This window comes from Plutella xylostella, chromosome Z (genome assembly GCF_932276165.1).
Source record: "Plutella xylostella chromosome Z, ilPluXylo3.1, whole genome shotgun sequence".
Classification (NCBI taxonomy): domain Eukaryota; kingdom Metazoa; phylum Arthropoda; class Insecta; order Lepidoptera; family Plutellidae; genus Plutella; species Plutella xylostella.
In genome coordinates this window covers 10,245,491-10,268,856 of record NC_064012.1, presented here as the reverse complement: position 1 = coordinate 10,268,856, position 23,366 = coordinate 10,245,491, and the positions used below count along the sequence as shown (strand labels likewise).

The following is a 23,366-nucleotide window of genomic DNA, read 5'->3' as shown; positions in this document are numbered from 1 at the left end:
AACAAAGTAAGCTTGCAACTGTTATTTTCTTTTTTGTACATCTCGTTCTTTGCTGTTTATTTTGCTGAGTAGTGTCATCTTCTTCTTCAGTGTCAGTGTCAGTGTCATTTGTCAGTAGTTTTGCCAACTTTGTGATAGGTCTTTTTAGGTATCCTCTTGCAGTTTTTAGCAAAACCACTCTTACGCGTTTGTCAGTTCCGGGAAAGGTTTCAACCACTCTCCCCATGCCCCACCTGCCAGCGGGCAGGTTCTCCTCTTTTATGCATACAATGTCATTTATCTGTAAGTCCTTTTGACTCGTCTTCCATTTGCTTCGTGATTGCAGCTGTGTAAGATATTCGTTCGACCATGTCTTCCAAAAGTCATTACTCATTTTCCTCACTAATTGCCACCTTTTCCTTATGTCAATTTGCTCAGTTTCCGGTTCCGCTACTGAGTGTATGGGTCCACCAATGAGAAAGTGCCCTGGTGTCAAGATGTCAAGTTCTGTGTCGGCCTCAGTCAACGTGCAAAGAGGTCTTGAGTTGAGACAAGCCTCTATTTGGCACAATAAAGTGGTAAACTCCTCGTACGTCAATTTTTGATTTCCGATGACTCGATACAAATGATACTTCATGCTTTTAACGGCAGCTTCCCAAAGGCCTCCTGCAGTTGGCCATGCGGGAGCATTGAAATGCCATGTCACGCCCATCTCGCTGACGTCTTTTAAAAATGTAGTGTCAATGCATTTTAAACAATCTTGGTATTGCTGTTTCAGGATCCTGTCTGCACCAATAAAGTTTGTTCCTTGATCGCTATAGCATGCCTCTGGTTTTCCTCTGCGGGCGCAAAAGCGTTTAAATGCAGCCAAGAATGAGGGTGTGTCAAGGTCGGTCACCATTTCGAGGTGTATTGCTTTTGTTGCTAGGCACACGAAGACTGCAATGTAACCCTTCAGTGTGCGTATTCCTCTGCCTTTGTTAGCCTTAACCTCTACGTGGCCTGTATAGTCAACGCCCGTATGGGTGAACGGCCTTGATATTGTCACGCGGGGTTTTGGCAGGTCTGCCATCAGCTGATTATTTTGTTGTGGGCTATATCGGCGGCACGTCACACAGCGATGAAGCTGACTCTTCACTGTTCTATGACCTGCTAGTATCCAATACTTTCTGCGTAGGTATGTCAGTGTCAATCGGGGTCCGCCATGCAAAAGTACTTCGTGTGCTTGTTTGATAATCAGCTCTGTTAATCTGCTTTTGCTAGAAAGTATGATTGGTTTTTTCATGTCATCTGGCAATGCTGATTTCGTCAATCTTCCACCTAGCCGCAGTATTCCATTTTCATCTAAAAACGGATTTAAACTTAGTAGGGGGCTTCTCCTGCTAACGTTTTGCTTAGTTTTCAGTCTGGTTATGTCATCTCCAAATTCATGTAATTGCACATTTCTAATGATCGTATGTAAAGCGTTCGTCAACTCAGCTGATGTGAGGTATGCCGGTTTGTTTGTCCTTGATATTTTGCTTCTTAGAATCCACGCTACGATTCGCGTAACATGACTCAACTTACTATGGCGATATAGTAGCTCGAGTACAATGTCAGACGGCTGCAGTTTTGCTGAATTGACTTGTTTATTTTTAGCTTCCATTTGTATGTTATTGTCAACAGCTGATGTTACGATCGGAGTTTGCAGTTGTAGTTCGGGGTTTTTTATCCATTGTGGACCTTCCCACCAGAGAGAATGATGCTGCAACTGAGCTGGTGTTAGACCTCTCGTTGCACAATCGACAGCATTTTCTTCCGACTTCACGTAGCGCCACGACGATGCAGGTATGGCGGAAGTAACTTGTTTTACTCTATTCGCTACGAAACTTTTCCACTTTTTGGGGTCGCCTTGTAGCCATCCTAGGACGATCATTGAGTCGGTCCAGGCATGCACAGTGATGTTATGGCTATGGTAATCAATATTTTCTAATGCTTTTGTCATGAGCTGCGCCAAAAGAACAGTTGCACATAGTTCCAGGCGCGGTAACGTGATAGTTTTATTTAGTGGTGCAAGTTTTGATTTTGCTACTAGCAATCGGACTATTGTATCCCCATTGTCTGTCAGTGTTTTTATCCAAATGCCGGCCGCAAATACTTTTTGAGACGCATCACAGAATCCGTGGATTTCAAAACTTTTTGTCAAATTCCCTACCCATCTTGGGATGTCGAATGCTTCAATTAAACACATGTCAGCTTGCAGTTTTCTCCAGTCCTTGGTTAATGATTCGGGTATGATGTCATCCCAACCTTCGACGGTTGTCCACACTGTTTGAAATAGCAATTTAGCCTTTATTGTGATTGGGGTTAGCCAGCCTAAGGGGTCGAATAACTTCGATATTTGCGAAAGAAGCATTCTTTTTGTCAGCGGTTTGTCATTGGTGTCATTATTTTTATTTTTAAATGTAAATTTGTCTGATTGGGGAATCCACTGTAAACCTAATGCTTTTGTTGTTTCCTTATCTTTGAATACAATCGGTTTATTTTTCTGATCTTCTGGCAGATGCTCTAGTAATGCTGGATGATTGCTGGACCATTTTCGTAAATTAAATCCTGCACTTTTTAACATGTTGATAAGTTGTTGTTGTTTTTCTAATGCAGTTGCAATGCAATGTGCTCCACTCATGACGTCATCCACGTAAACCTCTCGTTCAATCACCTGTGCTGCTAGCGGATACTTCTGTGCCTCATCCTGTGCTAACTGCTTGAGCGTTCTTAAAGCAAGGTACGGCGCTGCCTTTTCTCCAAATGTCAAAGTACAAAGGTCATATTCTTGAATCGGCTCGTGTATGTCATTTCTCCATAATATCTTTTGCAATGGTTGCATGTTTTCTGCTACTAATATCATCCTATACATTTTCTCGCAGTCGGCTGAAAACACATGTTCATACGTGCGCCATCTAATCAGTACAGCTTGTAAATCCTGATGTAATTTTGGGCCACATTCCATTAGGTCGTTAAGGCTGAGTCCCGATGATGTTTTTGAGGATGCATTGAACACTACTCTGAGTTTTGTAGTAGTAGAGTCGGGTTTTACTACCCCATGATGCGGCAAAAAACATTCGATGTCAGATTGGCTTGTGCTCTTTTTCATATGTTCCAAATCAATATATTCCTGCATAAATTTCTTGTAACTGTCAGATAATTCGGTGTCATTACTAAGCTTCTTTTCCAGGCGATGGAACTGGGCCAGTGCTTTTCCCTTTGATTCTCCTAACTTTTCTTTGTAATCGGCCACCATGGGTAGCTGTACTTCATACTGTCCATTCTGTAAACGTCTGGTAGTGCTGACGTAAAGGTCCTCACAGTATTGCTCTTGAGATGTCATATTTTTGGCTTCAGTAATTTCCTCCATTTCCCAATATTTTTTGATGTCATCTGTATTATTTGTAATGACGTGGCAGTTGTAAGTTCTGCCCGTACCGCTTCCTCCTGACAAAATCCATCCTAATTTTGTCTGCTGTGCACAAGGTTGTAAATCTGTGCCTGTCAGCAATCCTCCCATTATGATTTGAGAATGCACACTAGCGTCTAGTAAAATGTCAATTGATCGTGAAATATTGTAATCTGGGTCAGCAAGTGTCAGATGTTCGATATGCGACCAATTCTTCTTCTCAAAAGTTACGTTAGGCAAGTTGCTTACTACGCGCGACATGACTAATGCATCTGTTTCAAATGTAAAGTCGTTGTGTCGGGACATGCATGTAAGGTTTACTTTTCCTCGGCTTTTGTTTGTCACGGAACCCACTCCTGCTATGCACGCGTTGTATTGAGTCCTTTGCAATCCTAATTTTTGGGCCGCCGACTCGGTAATCAGAGTAACTTGAGAGCCGGGGTCAATAAATGCTCGAAGTGTCATGTAGGTACCATCCGTGGCCTTCACTTTTAACAGGGCTGTTGCTAACATGATTTCGTCATCGCTTCCTATAGCATAATGTACGTTACGTTTTTGATGGTTTCCTGGTGTAAATGGTGTTGATGTTGGGGACATTTTAGTTGCAGTGGATGTCGTTGGTTTCATAGAAAAGGCCTTGTGCAGTAACGTATTATGTGCAGCGTTGCATTCGCGACATCGTTTTTCTGACTTGCAATAATTTTTAGAGTGATAATACAAGCAGTTTTTACATATGTTAAATTGGGCCATATGTTTTAATTGAACATCAGGTGACATACTTAGGAATTTGGTGCATTTAAATAAATCGTGGTCTTGGCGACAAAAGGAACATGATGACTTGTGTTCTTGAATATGCATTGCGTTATTGTACGATGGCTTGGAAAAATTGGTTCTGTATTCCCGATGGTAATTATGTTGGTTGTCATTAAATGGTTTATGCAGTGTCATGTTGTCAGGTTTTTTCTTTGTCACGGGCTCCAGGGCGGTAAATTTTCCCTCTAGGAAATCCATAAACTCCTGAAGTTTCGCTAACTGACGCGGCGATTTTCTGTACTCCATGTAGTCGGTGTAAGTTTGCGTATCTAACTTTTCACACAAAATGTGCACTAATATCGGATCCCAATTCATAGTATCTACGCCTAGGTTATTAATGGCATGTATTACTTCCATAGAGGTGTCAAATAGCTTTTTGATTTCGAATGCAGATTGGGTTTTTACATTAGGCTGTCTCAGAAATAATTGTATTTGTTTGGTGAAAAGAAGTTGCAAATTATTGTAACGATGTGTCAGCAGATCCCAGCAGGCGTCATAATTCTCGGCACTAATGTGTAGATGCTGTACGATACGCTCCGCTTCTCCCTTCAGTTTGCACTTTAATATTTGCATTTTGTGGGACTTGCTCATGTTAGGGTTCTTATGTATTGATTCTGAGAACAAGTCCATAAATGTAGGCCACTGAGAATAATTCCCACTGAAAATAGGTATGTCAACTTTGGGTGCAGTTTGTTGCGAATGGTCAACAAAATTCAACTTCATGTTCAGTTGCTTTTTCATATCCTTAAATGATTTTTCATGCAGTAAATATTGATTGTTATAGGTATCATCCCTCCCCTCTAGAATGCTATCTATTTGCAAATGCAAGATGTCAATGGTATTCCAACGTCCTTTCAGAGATTTTATCTCGTCCTCTATCTCCCATTTCTCTACTAGATTGTCAAGATGTAAGCTGTCAATAAGACGGATTAAAGATCTAAAGTTGCTTCTCTGAGTCCTCATGAGCTCTAGAACTTTCTCGTCCTTTATTTGCAAAGTGTCAGTACCTTCTCCAGATGCTTCCATAAATATGTCAAATGTCACTTTCTTCTCCACAGGCGGGGGTGGCGGCGGTGTCAATGGTTTAGGTTTTAAAAGCTGAACGATTTCGTCCTTAATTTGCATAACAAAATCATAAATATTTTCTGTATAATATTGATGCGTTTTATCCTCTTCCTGCATCAAAAGCTGATGATTCTCTTCGAATGTACGCCAGAGCTCATCTATCCTTGAAGCTCTCGCCTGTCTATATTCAAGGGTCTTTCGTTCACGAGGATCCTTTTTGATGTTTCGCGACATCCTCTTGATGTCCTCCATGACGGCGGCTTGCTTCTCTAATAGACCTTCCATGTTGGTCGAATTAGGTATGCAATGAAATAGTTATAAAAGGAAAGATCTTACTTGAGTTTCTGCAACAACGCCAACTTATCTCCGAAGTAATGCACTGCAGTCCAATCACTTGCACGAAAATGTCAAAGTTTTATGTCAATAAATGTCACTGGATTTTGATTCCGCGGACCTTACGTACACGACACGCGACGCGAGGGCCTTAATCGAAGGACCAAAAAAAATGTAAGGGGGGGGGGGGGGGGCACTATGTAAATGTCAGGTAGTTAGAGGTGAAAAGACGGGTGTACGTTAAGATGGTTTATTGAGAACTAAAATTACATGGCAACCAAATGCAGTGACAAACAATGTGCTAAATTAACAGAAAATGCATAATTTAAGATCATATTGGTCAGTAGGTCGCACATGCCTGCATTAATGCATGCATAAGAGTTGTACTTTGTACAGATAGAATTGATCTTATGAGATTTTGGGGACACCGTGAGGGTGCCATTTGAGCGGTGATACTAAATCAATGCCACCCAGTCTGTCGGCTGCGTGTAAAATGCAGCACTGTGTTTGGTTTGAGTGGTTGTGGAGTAGAAATTGTTTCTGTCTAAATAACCTCAAGTTTAACCTTATTTTACATTAATGCAAGACAAGTCATTTGATTAATTTAGACCAGCTTGCAACATATACATACCTAAAATCACTCTATCTTTTAAATAACGCATCAAAATCCGCTGTGTGTTATTTTTAAGATCTAACATAATTATGACGGCATAATGCAAAAAGTCCACCAACCCGCACTTGGCCAGCGTGGTGGACTGTCCACCAACCCGCACTTGGCCAGCGTGGTGGACTGTCCACCAACCCGCACTTGGCCAGCGTGGTGGACTAGGCCTAAACCCTTCCTTCATTGGAAGGAGACCCGTGCCCCAGCAGTGGGGACGTAATGGGTCGTGATGATGATGAATGCAAAAAGCGACTTTTCTTTTAACTATGTACCTAGATAGTGAGTGAAACAGCTCAAAAACTATAAGAAAATTTTAAGGTCCTACGATATTTTAATACAAACTAGATTGAGTGTCAGTGCAAAAGAAATATTTCGAAAAATAACAACCCACTTCTTCTACTGAGCTTTTATTTTAAAACATTCGTGATTTTTCACATGGAACACTGATTATCATTAGGTTGAACTTAAAACAGTTAGACACTAAATAAAATGGTTCCCACATTGTTTACCTAAGTTAACGTCAACATCTTTATTTTCCAGGTTCGCGGCACCTTCCCCGACACCGCCCCCGCGCCCGCAGCCCCCGCCCCCTCCACCAGCGGCGCCACCGGGCCCGTCCCATCCAAGGAATGATCGAGCAAAAAAGGATCTGTGAGATTCGCCAAGGATTCCTAGAGCGACACAGCTCCCATACCGCTTGCGATACTCACACTCCAAAGCTTTGTAAACGCAAAATACACACGCAACCTGCCACTTAAGTACCCGTTGTGAAGTTAGCCACTGACAACTAACTTTGTGTGTCTGTTAGTAACTTCTAAACTTCTTGACAAACTGAAACTTTATTGTGGCTAACTATACAAACGAAAGCTTTTGTAGGGCAGTTGCGACATGTGTTTCAGAACTGTGCGACATTGAAATGTTGGTAAAAGTCATAATTACTTTGTTCTAGTCAATATAATTATATAGTATTTATGGTGTAAAATCAGAGTTGCACTGTATCTATGTATTACATTATGTATAAAATATCCGCAATTTGACAATTGGATACCTTCTTGTTTGGCACCAGTTAAACTGGGTCTAGTTGAGGACTTGGGTTGAGTTTATATTTTGTAGTACGGTAGGTACACTCCATCATATTTAACTTTTTAGGGAATTTGTCACTGTTCAAGTGTAGTAATATTGATTGGTACTCAACCACAATAAACTTAATGTTAATAGCTGGATTTTATTAAAGTTGCAAAGTAGTCAAACATTTGTCAAACTTATTTGTTGTTAAGACAAGATTTAACTTATTCTAGTCGTTGTGGATTGTTAAATACCTACATAATAAATATAGTAACGTATTTATTTTCCATAGCTATCATATTTACAATACATATTTACATTTTAGGTGTCAAATATATTAAGCCATTCAATCATTTTTTTAATATAACTTAATATATTTCCTAATTGGAGGAATAAATAACAAGCTACTTACAAATACACTCATACATACAATAATAAAATTAATTCATTAGTATAAGATAATATATTCTATTTTAACAGAGCATTTCCACAAATATATATTTTCATTACAAAATAAATCGACTAGCAACAAATAGCAATATAAATACATAAGCTATTTCAATAGCTTTTCAACTTACCACATACTTATAATATGAATTATTAAGTACATTCACATGTACAATAACTTTATAAGTGTCTCGCAATAAATTCATGCACTGGCAGCCTTCATAACACTAAATGTACATACAAGATTCAAAAGTTCATATATAGATATATATTTACATTCTTATAAAGCTACTATTTATTCAACCAAATAGTTTATTTACTAATCAAATGAAGGAGATGTGATTCACATATTCGATCGTCCATTGGTCTGGTGCACTGTGCGATGTTTGAAGTATTTATTACCGAGTAGGCTTCGTCCTCTGGGTATTGCTCAAGGAATTGACCTAGAATTTATAAACTGTCGTAGTTTGTAGCTGAGTTACACTTTTTGCAATTAAGGGTCAATTTCACTGCTTGCTGATGATGAGAAAATTACGATACTATGCTAAAGAGCACCCGCTATATATATTTTCGGTTTGCTTCTACTATTCAATTTCTAACTGTAAACTCAACCAAGAAAGCGGTGAAACTGGCCGTTAAATTTATATTTAAATAATATACTATGAGAGCATAATGGAATACTTTCATTATAATGTACTATACTATGATAAATAAAGTTGTTACATCTTCGAAGGCGGGAGTAGGGAACTTTTTTCATACCTATCTCCTTACCGTTGTCGTAAAATTAAATAAATATAAGGAAAATGTAGTTTTTATCATAATATTATGTAATTTAAGTACTCTAATCTTCATCTAAATTCAAGCAAAAGTCGCGATACACCTATATTCTACACATTTTCAACTTGCTGTCATAGCCCTTCTAAATTTTGCTACCATTTTACAACATATCATTTATTATTTCAGAGTATGTATAAGTAGATCTCGGCCTGATCAGGTCCGATTATGATTTATTTTAAATGAATCTGGATATCTTCATTTTCAGTACAACTGTTTATAACATAGATATTTCAATAGTAGGCAGTAGAGTTTTATGCAAGGTTGCGCAAAAGTGGTCACCTTTGTTCTTTTTACGGTTATTCGTGGCCATTCTCATAAAATTGACAGAATATGTTCTCTCAATATTAATTATTAATCTTTGAGGGATTTATTACTCTGAAGAGCTTGTTCACATACACCCATGACTCCAAGAAACACAAGTCTGTCACTAAAATGGAGCATTTTGACGCTGAAGATTCAGCACTGATATCCGCACAAAGAGATTTTAGCCCCCCCTTAACTATACTAAAGAAGTAGTACTTATGTATTTTATATCTGTCGATTTCATAAATGTTATAGCTGATATTACACGCCGATTGCATGCAAAATTATAGCTCATCCTGATGAGTAGAGTAGTGAGTTAGTGCATTGAATGACTTTTGCACCACCTTGTTATAATGTTATATCCAAGTATGCAGAATACCTACATGGTTTTCATAGAATTGAAAGAAGAATTTTACTTAATAATGTTGAAACATTTAACTCTGTTATGAAATAATTATATAGTACGAAGATGTATTTTATTCAATTCAATATTTAATATGTAATAGAATTCTATCTGTTAAATAAATTAAATTAAAGTTTTTATAATCTCAGTTTTGTCATCAGTAGGTACTTTCATTTAAAACATTTTAAAGTAGTTGAAGAAAAAAAAACAAAAAAATATTATCCGATTCAATGTTAACATAACAAAAAATATAAATACTCATTTAAACTAAAAAGATCTATGAATAAACTTTTATTGTACTTAATCGTTGTTTTTATTGTGTGACAAATGTTATTGTCTTGTCAGTACCTAGACCCGAATATGTTCTGGTTCTGGTGATTCAGATGTGCCCATTTTACTATTACCTACCTGGCGGGACACTCTATATGAAGAAAAACGCAGAAACGAAGTTTCACGTTGTATTAAACGTGCCGATTGCACGGCAGCTCTTGTTCGTTTGTTTTTCGTTAGTATAGATAGAGTAACCCCTTCTGTATCTTAAATGTACCTACCTACGGCCTACCTACATAGAGCTGGAGACATTACGACTTCTCTCTCTTCCAGCGAGGCAGGTTAGTAGAATAGATTTAAAAGTCATGATATTAATCAATGTCTACGATGAATTATTTGCAGAACCACCTCGTAGGACAAAATGTATTCTCTACTCTACTAGTAAGTCGATTGGAAAGAAATAAATTCTACCTATCCAATGGGTACATAGTACCTTATATTTACTAAAACATAGTAGGTGCTGCCACAAACTGCTTGATGTATGCTGCTAGAATATTTAGATATTTACAGACAATGACATAATCCAGGAACGATATCAGTTTTTGACCCAGAATTAGACCAAATAATGCAGCTAACTTATTACTTATTTTATTATTAATATTTTAAATAATTGGCATACATATACTTAGTAGGTACCTGCTATGTAGAGTATTGGTAGGTACTCATAATTAACACATTTTATTTAACACATTTTAGTGAGAGTATTGTAATTTATAACTACAATAAGATGTATTCTATCTAGTAGATCAAAAACAATCGATGAATATCTAACACAATTTCTTCAAAACGGAGATAACGAGCCAGTGATTTCACTGATGACGCGAAACGCCCACCAAAAATAAATCCATGCTCAATCTTTATTTAGCGCGGGCGCTTGGACTGGGCTGGCACTGCCAGTTCAACGGAGATTTGGTACCGATCACAGATAGTTTATAATTAAAAAACCTAATCTCATTGATTAACAATAAAACAATTAATAGTCATGGTGAACTGAAATGTAGTGATTTGGACAGTGGTTCGAGTACTTCAAGGTAATGACGGAAATATCTTATGAAAAGTGAACACTGTACACAAGTTATTCACACCTATTTCCACACAAGCCCACGCAAACACTGCGTGTTTTCAGTAGAAGACGCTCACTCTGATACGAAATGTTGTGTTCTTGGTTTAACGGTGAAAAGGTGGAAACTTTGCTAAATCCGTCACACGATACGATTTCTATCAAATTTTGAAGTGAAATTATTTAAAATCACACTAAAGACTCTCAATGGCAAAGATTCACCTTGACTGTTAATTATTCGTTTATATTATCTTGTTATCAATAAAACATATGGAATCTGAATTTTTGCCAGATAAAGAAAAACCACCTGTACCAATAAAAACATATCAATGGGAAGATTTGCGGAGATCACGTGAGGCAGGTGGTTATCCTTGGACTTATCTTCTGAAGCCACCGATCGAGGGAGAAATAACAGCTGAAGACGTTTTGAGGGAAACAACACCCAGAAGAAGTATGTCGCGGGAATTCTCACGATCGCGGACTCATTCGCCCGCCGGTGACGACCTAAGAATCCTGAACCTTGACTCGTCCCCTGGAAGCAGTCGCAGACATGGAGAGGAAGGCGCAGACAAGGGTGTACATATACCAAACTTTTCAAAAGAAGTGTCGTTGGATTCAGAAGAAGACCATAATAAGAACTCAGAAGAGGTTCCTTCAACCAGTGATGACGTATCTAAATCTCATTTAACAACATCACCACCTGTACCAAAAAGTGTTTCACCGAAAAGTATATTAAAACGTAGAAGTCCAGATCAGATTTTCCATGGGTTTACAGAAACTCGTGAAAAAACCAAATGTTGCCACCCATTGGTGAATAAAATAAAGCATTTGGCCGATAAAACACTACAAAAACTGGAAAGAAATGACAACGAAAAATCACCTCAACCGAAACGAAAGAAAGATGAAGAAAATCAAGACATAAGGCAGTTAAAAACTTCACCTGGTGCAGCTCGAAGACAGAAATTTAGTGCCATAAAACTTGGAGACTCTGATGAAATGAGCAAAAATATGAGCGTAGATTCCACTCCTCCTTCAAGAAAGAAAAAAGATCACATTTACGAAGATATAGATGAATCTAAAAGCTATGCAGAAAAATCATTGCATTTTTCTCCTGATGTTGAAGAACGCGATGTAAATAATGAACGTGAAACTGATAGCATATTTGAAAAGAAGTCAAATGCCTCTCAAGATCCAAGTTTAGTAGCAGAAGATGGAAGTGAACTTAAACCGGAAGAGCACATCATGGAAAAATTACACAAAATGGATGATACAAAAAAAGAAATTGTTCCGTGTGATGATGATGGAGAAGAACCAAATGTTGATGAAATATTTCAAAATCAGTTGGAGGAAACTACCCAGAAAGATGGTTCTCCAAACATTACTATTACAGAAATTACAGACGATACTGGAGACATGGAAACTGAACCGGTTCCAGAGCCTCGCATCGACACCTCACCTAGCCCTCAAGAAGATATTGCTGATAAAAACAGTAACGTTTCCGACATGACAGGAGATTGGTCTAAATCCAGCAGGTAATTATTAAATACAATATTTAAAGTATTTTAGCTCTACTATTTGTTGCGCGTACCGAACGTAACTATGACATAACACGCACATTTCACACATGCAAAGCGAGCGCGCTAGCTTCTCACCATTCGATAAATTTAGACTGCTCAACCGCCTTCCTGCATCGGGTAAGCTCTTTAAAACTTTAATCAGTGATCAGTGCTCGCGACTGTCTTCGTGACGGCCATTAGTTCGGATCGTGCTAATAGCACTTTTTAAAAATTCGAAGTCGAGTCATGAAACGAATATTACTTAAACGTCTCCATCGATAAACAATCATAAGCAATAAACATGCTCAAGTAAAACAAAAGTTATGAGTAAACTTAGGCGATGGACATCGGAGGGAGGAGACCCCATAGAAAGGCCATTAAAACCAACGAGAGAAGGCAGTGTTCAGTCATATACACCAGATGTACGATGTGGATGCCAATTTTTTCAAAGTGACTCCTTGCTACCTGAGAGAATTAATCCGGTGGGCACAAGACCGACGTCGCGGGCAAGTAATTTTATTTATAATAACAGGTAAGTGTTTTATTACTTTGTGCACGAAATTATTAGGTGGTCGTAGTAAAAACGAAGAGACTTTTTTATACGAGTTGCCCGGTGACGGCTGGATCTAAAACGAGCGGCGGGTTGGCCTAATTGTGACTCAAGTACTGTGTTTGCGTCGCAAAAATAAATCTACCGTTTTGAAAGACGTCTGCAACATCAATATTTTAATTTTATGTTGAAAGTGTTGATTGTTTTATAGGAAATGTAGCTTCATAGGTTTATTTTATGCAACAATTTTAATGCAAAGCGATTTTTACTGTTTGCACGGCGAATTTTTTTGTGCCAATAAACTGGATGTTTTGAAAAGGTATAGGTAGGTAGATATAGGGAAATGTATTGATTGTATAAGTTACTGTTATAAGTAACTAAGTTAGTAAGTAATTCCATGCTTAGCGATTATACTATTACTTAATTTTTTACCTATAATATTATCAGTCCAAACTCGTAATACCTATCGCCTAATATAATGATTCAAGCATAAATACTTAAAAATATTTAAGTATATTTTAAATTTAAATCTTCTTGACTGCCATGACCTAAATACTAAATATGAGATCATACCATTTGGTTAAGAAGTCATTTGCTTTACCGGTTCTGAAATAAACATTGTTGGCTACACCTACTATTTACATACGTAAAAAATAATAACGGATGAAACAAAACACAATCTTGCTTGTGTTGGGGTCCACCAACCTCCAACCTTCCTTCATTGGAAGGAGACCCGTGCCCCAGCAGTGGGGACGTGATGGGTCGTGATGATGATGAAACAAAACAAACTTCTGCACTCAATTAGATAAATTCATAATGTAAACTACCATAAAGTACCTTATGAACGGAAACTAAAATTCCGTCGTAATTGAACTTTATTATTCGATCTGTAAAAATGTTTTGTTTCTGTGGACCTAGGTCTCAAATTTTATATTTGAGGTCAAAAATAAATTGATTTTCCGGGCAACATACTATGTATTAAGTTGGCATGAATCGGGAATCATATAACATTTACACTCTACACATTTTTCCCTCCGTAGAAAGGAGATTGACTGTCTTATATGACTTTATAATTAAAAAAAATATTTTTATTTGATAATTACATGTCCGATTGTACATAAAACACCTGCATATTTACAACGATACTTTTATATTGATATATTATTATTAACTCAATTTTTTTTTTCATTTCAGTGACCACGAATATGAAATAATCGAAAAACCTTCTACTGATACTATATTTTCAAGTCCGATCGTCAGTGAAAAAGTAACGATGACGAAAACAGATGACGAATTATCTAGTACAACATCATTAGAAAGGAAGTTCTTACAGCATCAATCCGATGACGATGAATTACAAGAGGACAAGGAAAACTTTGATGACAGTAAGGATGAAGGGATAAGACAAGCAGAAGCTCTACAAAAAAATATTGAGGAACAATACTTCGCAAACACCCCCTCAGTCATTTCACGGACAGAGTGTGAAGTAAGCACCAGTCAAGTGGATTCTTCGGCGTTAGAAAATTTGCCCTTGAAACGTGGAAGTAGAAACAAAAATAATGATGGTATCGACAGTATGATTCAACAACGTATTAGAGAAGGAACTGGTAAACTAAAAACGCAAGCTGGAAAACTGAAGACAAAACTACAGAATATAAAGGCAAGTATGCCAGACAGACCTAAAATAAATTTGCCAGATCGTCCTAAGTTTAAAATGCCAGAACGCCCAAAAATTAATTTACCCGAAAGACCAAAGTTTTCTCTTCCCGACAGAAGAAAATTCAGTTTACCCGACAGGCCAAAATTTAAGAAAATAAATATAAGCGAAAAGTTGTCGATGGGAGACCGAAAAAAATTCACACTACCCGATAGACCTAAATTCAATGTTCCCGATATGCCAAAGTTTAAACTTCCCGATCGTTCAAAACTAAACTTTTCTAGCTTGGGAAGAAAAAAAGAGTATAAAATAAAAGAGCCAACACCATCAAATAGTGATTTAAGTAACGCAGCTCCAGTTGAGTATGAAGCAAAAACATACCCAAGGCTATTTAACCGAAAGAAAAAATCTGCTGAATTAGCTGCATCATCATCACCTGCAATAGATAGAGAAGATACACCTCCACCAGTTTTCACCTTCACCCGAATGAAAAAAACAGAAAACGTTCCATCGAATAGTTCGGAAGGACCGCGTGAATATGGCATGGTGGATGATGATGATAATTATCACGAAGAAATGGCTGAGAGCAAAGATAACGAAAAATATGATTATGAAAAAGAAGAGGCCGAGTACACTGACGATAATAAATTGTCAAAATTGCAAGTAAATGGGCAATCTTCATCTATTCCAAATATTTCACCGTCAAATCAAGAATACTCCCATGTGATAAACGAAATAAATAATGACGAATTTTTTGTACGACCGAGAGGAATTTCTCGTGAAAATATTCAAATGAGAGAATACTTAAGCGATGAAATACGACAAGCCTTCAAAATTCCAAAGAATGCCCTTTCAATGCTTGGAAGCACATCCAAAGATACTGACAGCCATCATTTATATAATAATGACGATGTTGAGGCTGACCCAGAACTAATGCTTGATGAAAATGAGCCAGGCAGGTATTCAAACGAAGATCTGCAAGAAAAGGATGATGGTTATTATACATTCCCACCTGTACGACCATCTCGAGCAAAGCGAAAGCAGAGGGAACTAGATTCAGTAAAGTATATTGATGAAAGTGTAACTGCCAGCATGCAATTCAGTGAAGTTGACCTTGGTCTACCAGACCAGACTGATGAACAACAACATTACGATAATGGTGATTATGTTGACGACTACCTCCAGGAATCCAATGGAAATGAATTAAACGATTCTCGTGACCATCGTTATGCCAATCAGGAAATGTTCGAATATGAACCTAACAATCAAATTGAATCACAAACCCTACCAATGCCACCTAAGAGAAAAAAGAAAAGCAAAAGTGATATTTTGAATTCCTCTTATAATGATTTCACGTCAGAAGCCTTATGGAAAGAGCCTGAAGAACAAACGGAAGATGTAAGTACTTATAAATAATAATATTTTTAATATATTTGTTTGAAATAGTCTTATTGTTTATACACTCACGAGCAAAGAAAAAGTTCCACTTGCAAAATGCAGATATCAAAATGCCCCTAATTTTTTGAACTTTGAACAAAATATTTAAGTACGTTTTTAGTTGGTAATATTCTGATGTGCCGTTAAATGTACTTAAATATTGCAGAAGGCGTCATAAAGTTTCTTTTTTCGTTCAGCGTAATTTGGTTATTTTCTCAATGGAACTTTTTCATTGCCTGTGAGTGTATTTGTGTCATTTGAAACCAATTCAAAGATAGGTCTAGAAATAAGAAAAAGAAAATATGAGACTGACTTGACTATGTCTAAATGTGTTGCAAAAGTGGTAGGTAGGTACTATTTGCCGTCGTCATTCTGAAAATATAATATGTATATATTTATGTGCTAAAACTAATCGTAGCTACCTAGTTTATCACAATTAATAAATTTTCAGTCAATTGAGTTTTTTTTTAAATCCGCTTTACAATTGTCTGTTGCCGCGGCTACCTGGTACCTATAGCAAAAAAACTTAAAAAGTTTAATCAATGTTTTATATTTTATTTTTAAACTAACACAAATTAATGTTTTGGCTGCTGTCCAATGCAGTGAGAATCTGTGTTAGTAAGTTCAGTACACTGAAGACTTCTACGAGTACGAGTCTTACGACGCATAAAATGAGAATTATGATATGATGAATAATGAATGATTTACCAGAATAAAAATAGTTTTTATAAATTCTTCTTATGTAACACCAATATTTTCTTTTCAGATAATTGTATATCGAACCGAACACGAGTACATTGTTCCGCAAACAGAAATAGCCACCGAGCAAAGTCCTTTGCCGCCAAGGAGAAGTCGAAATCATTCACGAAGTTCTCGCGGAACTTCGCTTTGCGATGATGACAGGACATCTCATGGAGCGGAATCCTTAACTCTTGATACCCATATCCCACCATTAGAAAGTACTGATATTGAACGAGAGATTCGCCATGAAAGCCCTGGATATGCCACTGTAGACAAAAGACCAAACTCACCGAGCAAAGCAACTCGTCGATCAAAGAGTAAGACTCCACCACCGGTTAGACGCCGAAAGAGCAGTGACGTTAAATATTACACGGTGGGCCCCACTAAAGCTATAATGCCCGATCGTCCACCGAGAAAGAAATCATCTACTAGTCTCATGACCTTAGACAACATTTCAAAGAGATCTTTAAGATCTTTAAGTGGTGACATAACCCCTTACGATGAAATTGATGAGCTTCCTTTTGAAGAGGTACATAAAGGACTAGTGTCTGGGGAGGTAATAAATAAAATGAAAGACAGACCCTTGCCACCACCACCAAGGCCACCAAGAGGATCTCGTAGGAGAAAAAATAATGATGGGAATGATGAAAAAGCAAATGAGAGTAATGATTTTGAAGCTGAAATACCAACACAAGAAGAAGTAAAATCTGAAGAAGTGGTTGAGATTGAAGTGTCAACCCAAACTGATCCATTACCAGATGATGTGGATTATGAATTAGGTATGGATGAGAATATAGATATATCCATGTCCAGTTCCATAAGAGATGTTGTAGATGAAGATCATATTAACATGTCACCAAATAAGCTAACAGAGAGCCCTCGTGTGTCACGTCCAACATCTAGATCAGAAAAATCATTTAAGCTTTCAGATCCAAAAATATCTGAACTTTCAAAATCTACTCTGGGCCGTACTTCGCCTACAGTAATTTTAGTCGAACGGCGAGTTTCAAGTCCTACTAGAATAAATGAACATGAAGAAATGCTAACCGAAGCCTCATTGACTGTCCAGCATATAGATTTAGATGAATCTAAAATTCCGGACGTTCCCCCTCTTCCAATGCCCCGCAATAGTTCAACAGCTAAATCTGCGTCTAAGAAAGTCGTCCCCAGTTCCACGGAAAATGCCTTGGACTTAGTAGCAGGGTCCCGGGATGTTCAGCTGGACAATTTGATCACGCAACGACTACAAGTGAGGGACTTAGACGTTGGAAGATTAAACGTATCTGAACTTCAAGCTAGTAAAATACTAGTGTCAGATATAGAAGGAATGACCTTGCAAGTAACAGAATTAGATTCTAAGTCAGGTCATATATCGGTCAGTGGCATTGAGTTTTCGCAAAACATCATAGATGAAATAGTAAAGAAATTTGCTGAGCTGACTACTCCCACTGCGTCAACTTCACAACAACATGATGTAGACAATGTACGGCCGGTCAGTAGAGAAGAACACACGCAGACTGAGCAGCCCACATCCGAAGCGAATGAAGTTAAAACTCCTGCCGGGGACCAACAAGACGCACCCGTACCTCCACCGAGGCCAGTGATCGCTGACGAGTCTACACCTCCGCCGCAACGGCCGCCGCCGCCCGACTTGACACCACTTCTTTACTCGTATTTGCAAGACTTGACGCAACCTTCGGGATCCTTTTATCACATGCGTCCAACGAGGGAAAAGCCGTTCACTGAGTTCCACGAGTCGCTTCATCAGTCGCCGCCGCCGCCATCGCGCCGCGTGAAGAGAGAGAGGAAGCAGACGCACACGGCGCCGCACAGCGAGTCCAGCTCCGACGACGAGCGGCCCCGGCGGTCACCGCGGCGCGCGGGCCCGGTGGCGCGCGCACACGAGCCCACCATCACTGAGGCAGGCGCGCAGTTCCTGCGGGTGTGCCACAACTCCATCTCCAGGACCATACGCAACATATTCAACTCATTCATGTCGTACGTCAGCGGCACGGAAGACAAGAAAGACGTGCAGATGGCGCTGGTCATCTTCCTGGTGCTGATCGCCGGCCTCATCATGTTCGGCCTCAGCGACAGCCGGACCATTCACCACCACCATTGGGAGTTCTTCAATCCACCAGAAGGAAAACCGTAATGGTCCTCAATAAGCTTGCATTCTTAGCAACAGTCATTTCGTTATGATAATGTACCTTGTTGTTGTAGGATGCCAATTCACTAACAATTAGCATTTTTACGGAAACGAACTTTCCACTTTACGATAATTTATGAATTCAGGTTTTTGTAAGTTATAAAGTAATATGTAATACTATGATTTTATTTCCTAAGTTAAAGGTAAATAGGATTCCGCACAAGAACATTCTGATTCTGAGCGTTCTGGTTTTCTTGGTATTCGTTGTAAACTGGTATACAAATGTTATGTAGATCCATAGGTAAACATAAAAATACATAGAAATAACAGTACTTACTTCATTTAAAATAAGTTGAATAAGAACCTACTAATCAAATATTTACACGAGCGATAATAATATAAATTCGAAAATAATGGGGTAAGTGTACCTATATAAACCTACCTACTCCTTTATGAAAGATAATTCTATAAGTTTGTGCTAAAAATCAGTAGAACAACACATGTTGTACCTACTTATCTACTTTGGTACTTAATTTGTTACCTACATCTACAGTATAAACCAAATAACAGCTTGGTAAACTTAATTTGTGATTAAACAATGCAGTGTCTGGTGTTATGCATTTTGTTAAATTGTTATTTATTGTGTCTAAAAATAAATGTTAATCTGTAAATTATATGTTTAATTTGTAAACTACCAACCACCTACCAACCCTACCAAGTACTTACTAAATTACATATCCTACCACAAAGATGAAATTACTCCGACAGTAAAAAGACTATACTAATTTTTTTCCTAGTGTAAAAATTGGTGATGCTCTATCTATTGGTAATTCAAAAAAGTTGGCTGCAGTACAGTAATATTTAATTTTAAATACATGTATTTTGCATGAGTATATATGTTTATAATTCATTGCTGTACCAAAGCTGTGTCCCTGCGAGATAGGATTCGTAATGAAGAAATCCGCAGGAGAACTAAAGTTACCGACATAGCCAAAAGGATTAGCACGCTGAAATGGCAATGGGCTGGCCACGTAGCCCGCAGAGCCGACGACCGCTGGAGTAGAAAGGTTCTGGAGTGGAGACCCCGTGTCGGCAAACGGCGTGTCGGTCGCCCCCCAACCCGTTGGTCTGATGATCTGCGGAAGGTAGCGGGAAGCCGCTGGATGCAGATGGCGGGTGACCGTTTGGGGTGGCGATCGTTAGGAGAGGCCTATGTCCAACAGTGGACTACGGAAGGCTGAGAGAGAGAGAGAGAGACCAAAGCTATAATATTATTATACTTTATTACACACATATTTTTATTTGCACAGCCTAAAATCGAGTGGCTTACAATTAGGGTAACGTAACGTACCTAGGGACACTTTCGACTACCCCTACTTTGAATGAAGATATCGCAGCGTACAACTAAGATATTAATGTGAAATTTACTTTATTCGGTAGGATATATAATCTATTATCACTAGTATTTGTGCTGGAGCTTAAGTGTAGCCAGGTTTTTTTTAAATTAAGATAAAAGTAAAAATGTTTGTTTTGACCCAAGGTACGTTACACGTTTGTACCGTGGGACACTTTTAAGTGTACTTTAGGACAAATTGATCTATTATATTTTTGGTACAAAAACTCTTTAATCATCGTTATTATATAACTACATTGACATCAAATTATCATTAGTTTTTAACGAAATTATAGTTTGCGATTATGTATGAATCTTATGTTACAAATTGGAACATTCACTTTATGGGAACATTAACTCCTTCTTTTACTGCAACTCTCTTCTTTCCAGTTTTACTCTGCCACTAATAAGAACAGAGATTTATGGCGTTATTTAGAAGTTAACAGTCTTCATAGTACAAAATCATAGGAAACAGTGTCCCAAGGTACAAACATTATCATGTCCCAAGGTACAAAAAAGCAATATTTAACAAAAATTTCAATATCATGTTAGGAATCTTTCATATAATTGCCGTGTCATAATATAAATAACTGAAATTTATTTTAAAAATTTATACGTGACATCCATGTCTCTATTTTGAGCTTGCCACAATGAGATAAAGCTACTCAAAAAACTATACAAAAGCTACTTTTGACTCTAAAAAACTTCATATTGTCTTCACCACACACTCGATGCCGGTGTTATCACGAGACTCACTAGTTTTGCCAAGCGAGTAAAATACTATGCCTAGGGTAGAATTTTGATGTGTTTATGTAGCTGGTTTTTAAAATAAAATCAATGTCCCGAGGTACAAGCGTCCCAAGGTACGTTACGTTACCCTACCTATTTATTTTTTTATTTATATACGTGCATCCATGGTAAAAAATATAACTACTACGATTCTCCGTCCCGATGATTACAAAATAAGGTTTCAGTATATTTAATGTAAAATTCAGAGTAAAATGTTAATAATAACAACGAAACTAGGTAATGCACTCAGTAAATTAGCCCGTCTGTCACCTAAGCTTAGTCACAGTTCATTTTACGATCCATAAAAAAACTTTGCTTGAAAATGGGTGCGCTGAGCAACAATCGCAGTGTATGCGGCAATAAAATACATAGTTTTAGTTTGTACAATGAGAAAGGGAACGAACAGCAAAGGAGGGGATGATGAGACATGAAACCATATCTACGTAAGTATCCATGTATTACTAGCTTCTATAATACGAAACATACTTTCCATAAATTCTGATAAAGAATTTTCAAGCCAAATTTCAAGTAGGGGTCTAGTTTTTAGCCGCTACCTACGTCAAACAAAGAACAATTCCTGCAAGTTTCAGAAGTTCTGGATGACAGTCATTCAGACCGAAGCAGTAAATTGTATATTTACTTAATTACGATTGTCCGTAACAAACAAACCTTGAAATGAATACGAGTAGGTACATAAATTATTTATTTATTTAACTCTTTATTGTACAAATATTACAAATAAAAGTACAAAGGGTGGACTGAATTATAATGGTGGAATGAATAATGACTGAAACTAAAACTGAAAGTAGCAGATTCGAAGGTTTTCAGGGTACAATTTTCAAAAGAACTTGTAGGTAGGTATGATGTCCGAGGACTATACTATACCGTTGAATATTACGAGATGTCGCAACATGGACTAGTGAAAGTAAAAAAATACAAATTAGATTACAAATTCCAGCAAAATATCCGAACAAATGTGATGACCGTGACATAAATATAACTGGTACTTACGTATTTATAAAGATGAAGCAGTCATATACCTACCTATGTTACATTACATAACTAGCATTGTACATGGACACACGAAGTCATCTAGATTTTGGACTCGGGCCAATGATGGGAATTTAACCCACTTTACGCAGTAAAAGGTTAAACAACGCCTATAATATTTCTGGGACCCATAAGTAAGTAGGTAGGTACTTACCTAGCTGAATAAATTTCGCACATTTTACAAGAACAAAAGTTGCTTAGAATGAGTATTCTACATAGGTATACAAGTACAATTGTATAACCTCCTACCGGCATTACGTTGACTGATGGTCCGTGAATGGGACACCTGAAAATTCATGCTAAGGGGTCTGTCTGTACTACCTCTATTAAGTATTTCAGTATATTTAAGGTAGATCATCTCCACTCCCTAACTATAATGTCCAAGGTAGGTACGGAAAGATGAGGGGTTTCTTATAGGAATGTGAATAAGTTTGTATATGAACTGTACTCGCACCTACTTATTGATATTATCTAATTAAAGGTAAGTATATAAGACGACCGAATGGCGTAGTGGTTAGTGACCCTGACTACTGAGCCGATGGTCCCGGGTTCGATTCCCGGCTGGGGCAGATATTTGTTTTAACACAGATATTTGTTCTCAGGTCTTGGATGTGCCCGTAAAATGGCAATAGGCCCGCCCCCTATTACATTGGGACTAACATACACTCTGGCGAAAAGTGGGTGCAACAATGCACCTCTGCCTACCCCGCAAGGGAGTACATTAGTACAAGGCGTGAGTGCGTATGTGTTGTATATTATATCGGCACACCGTCATCGACTCACTCATTCGAGTAGTGGCGAGTAAACGTGAATCAGTATGGCGTGGGAGAGTCGCCACCTAGTGGTACCCGTGCTGCACTAGCGTCACCCCAAAGGAGAATGGCCAAATTTGTATAGCGCCCTGACCCTGAGTGGCCATTGATGAAATAGGTATATAAATATAAGTACTGATGTTATGTTCTTGACTAACTACAGTATACCTACAGGGTGTTGCAAAAGTGGTGTACTAAGCCGAAACAGTGCTACTCAGGGTGTCATCCTGTACAACTTAAGTGCTAAGTACGACATTTGAAAATTCACGAAAAAAATACATTATTTTTTTACATTGATATTTCCCATAGTAAAAAGTCACGTGACCAACAAAGTTTCTATGGAGAAGCAATTTTTTTTATCTCGTTTATTTTTAGAGGCTTTATTTTCGTATATGAGAATATATCAGCCTCATCGTAAACTAAATTTAATTTTTACACACTTAATAAACATATTTTAAACACTATAATTAAACTCTAATATATTTAATATTAGGTAAAGT

At 37.9% G+C, this 23,366-nt stretch overlaps 2 protein-coding genes across 3 annotated transcripts in view; both read left to right on the top strand.

The window, feature by feature from the left end:
- The window catches only part of LOC125491194 (protein SCAI), a 51,535-nt gene extending 42,045 nt beyond the window's left edge, over positions 1-9,490 (top strand). The window contains exon 11 of the mRNA XM_048632574.1: positions 6,828-9,490. Coding sequence (XP_048488531.1) covers positions 6,828-6,920 — 93 coding nt within the window. The 3' untranslated portion in view covers positions 6,921-9,490. The remainder of the gene's footprint in view (positions 1-6,827) is intronic.
- Positions 9,491-10,544: 1,054 nt separating this feature from the next.
- On the top strand, positions 10,545-19,493 carry LOC105394749. 2 transcript variants are annotated; one of them, XM_048632534.1, is made up of 4 exons: positions 10,545-10,703; positions 11,025-12,264; positions 14,033-15,893; positions 16,699-19,493. In XM_048632534.1, the coding sequence occupies exons 2-4, from the start codon at positions 11,186-11,188 to the stop codon at positions 18,826-18,828; spliced, it is 5,070 nt and encodes a 1,689-aa protein (XP_048488491.1). In that variant the 5' UTR covers positions 10,545-10,703; positions 11,025-11,185; the 3' UTR covers positions 18,829-19,493. The 2 variants fall into 2 exon arrangements, with proteins under 2 accessions (XP_048488491.1, XP_048488490.1); XM_048632533.1 differs by lacking the exon at positions 10,545-10,703 and having other exon boundaries at positions 10,733-12,264.
- The last annotated feature ends 3,873 nt before the right edge of the window (positions 19,494-23,366 follow it).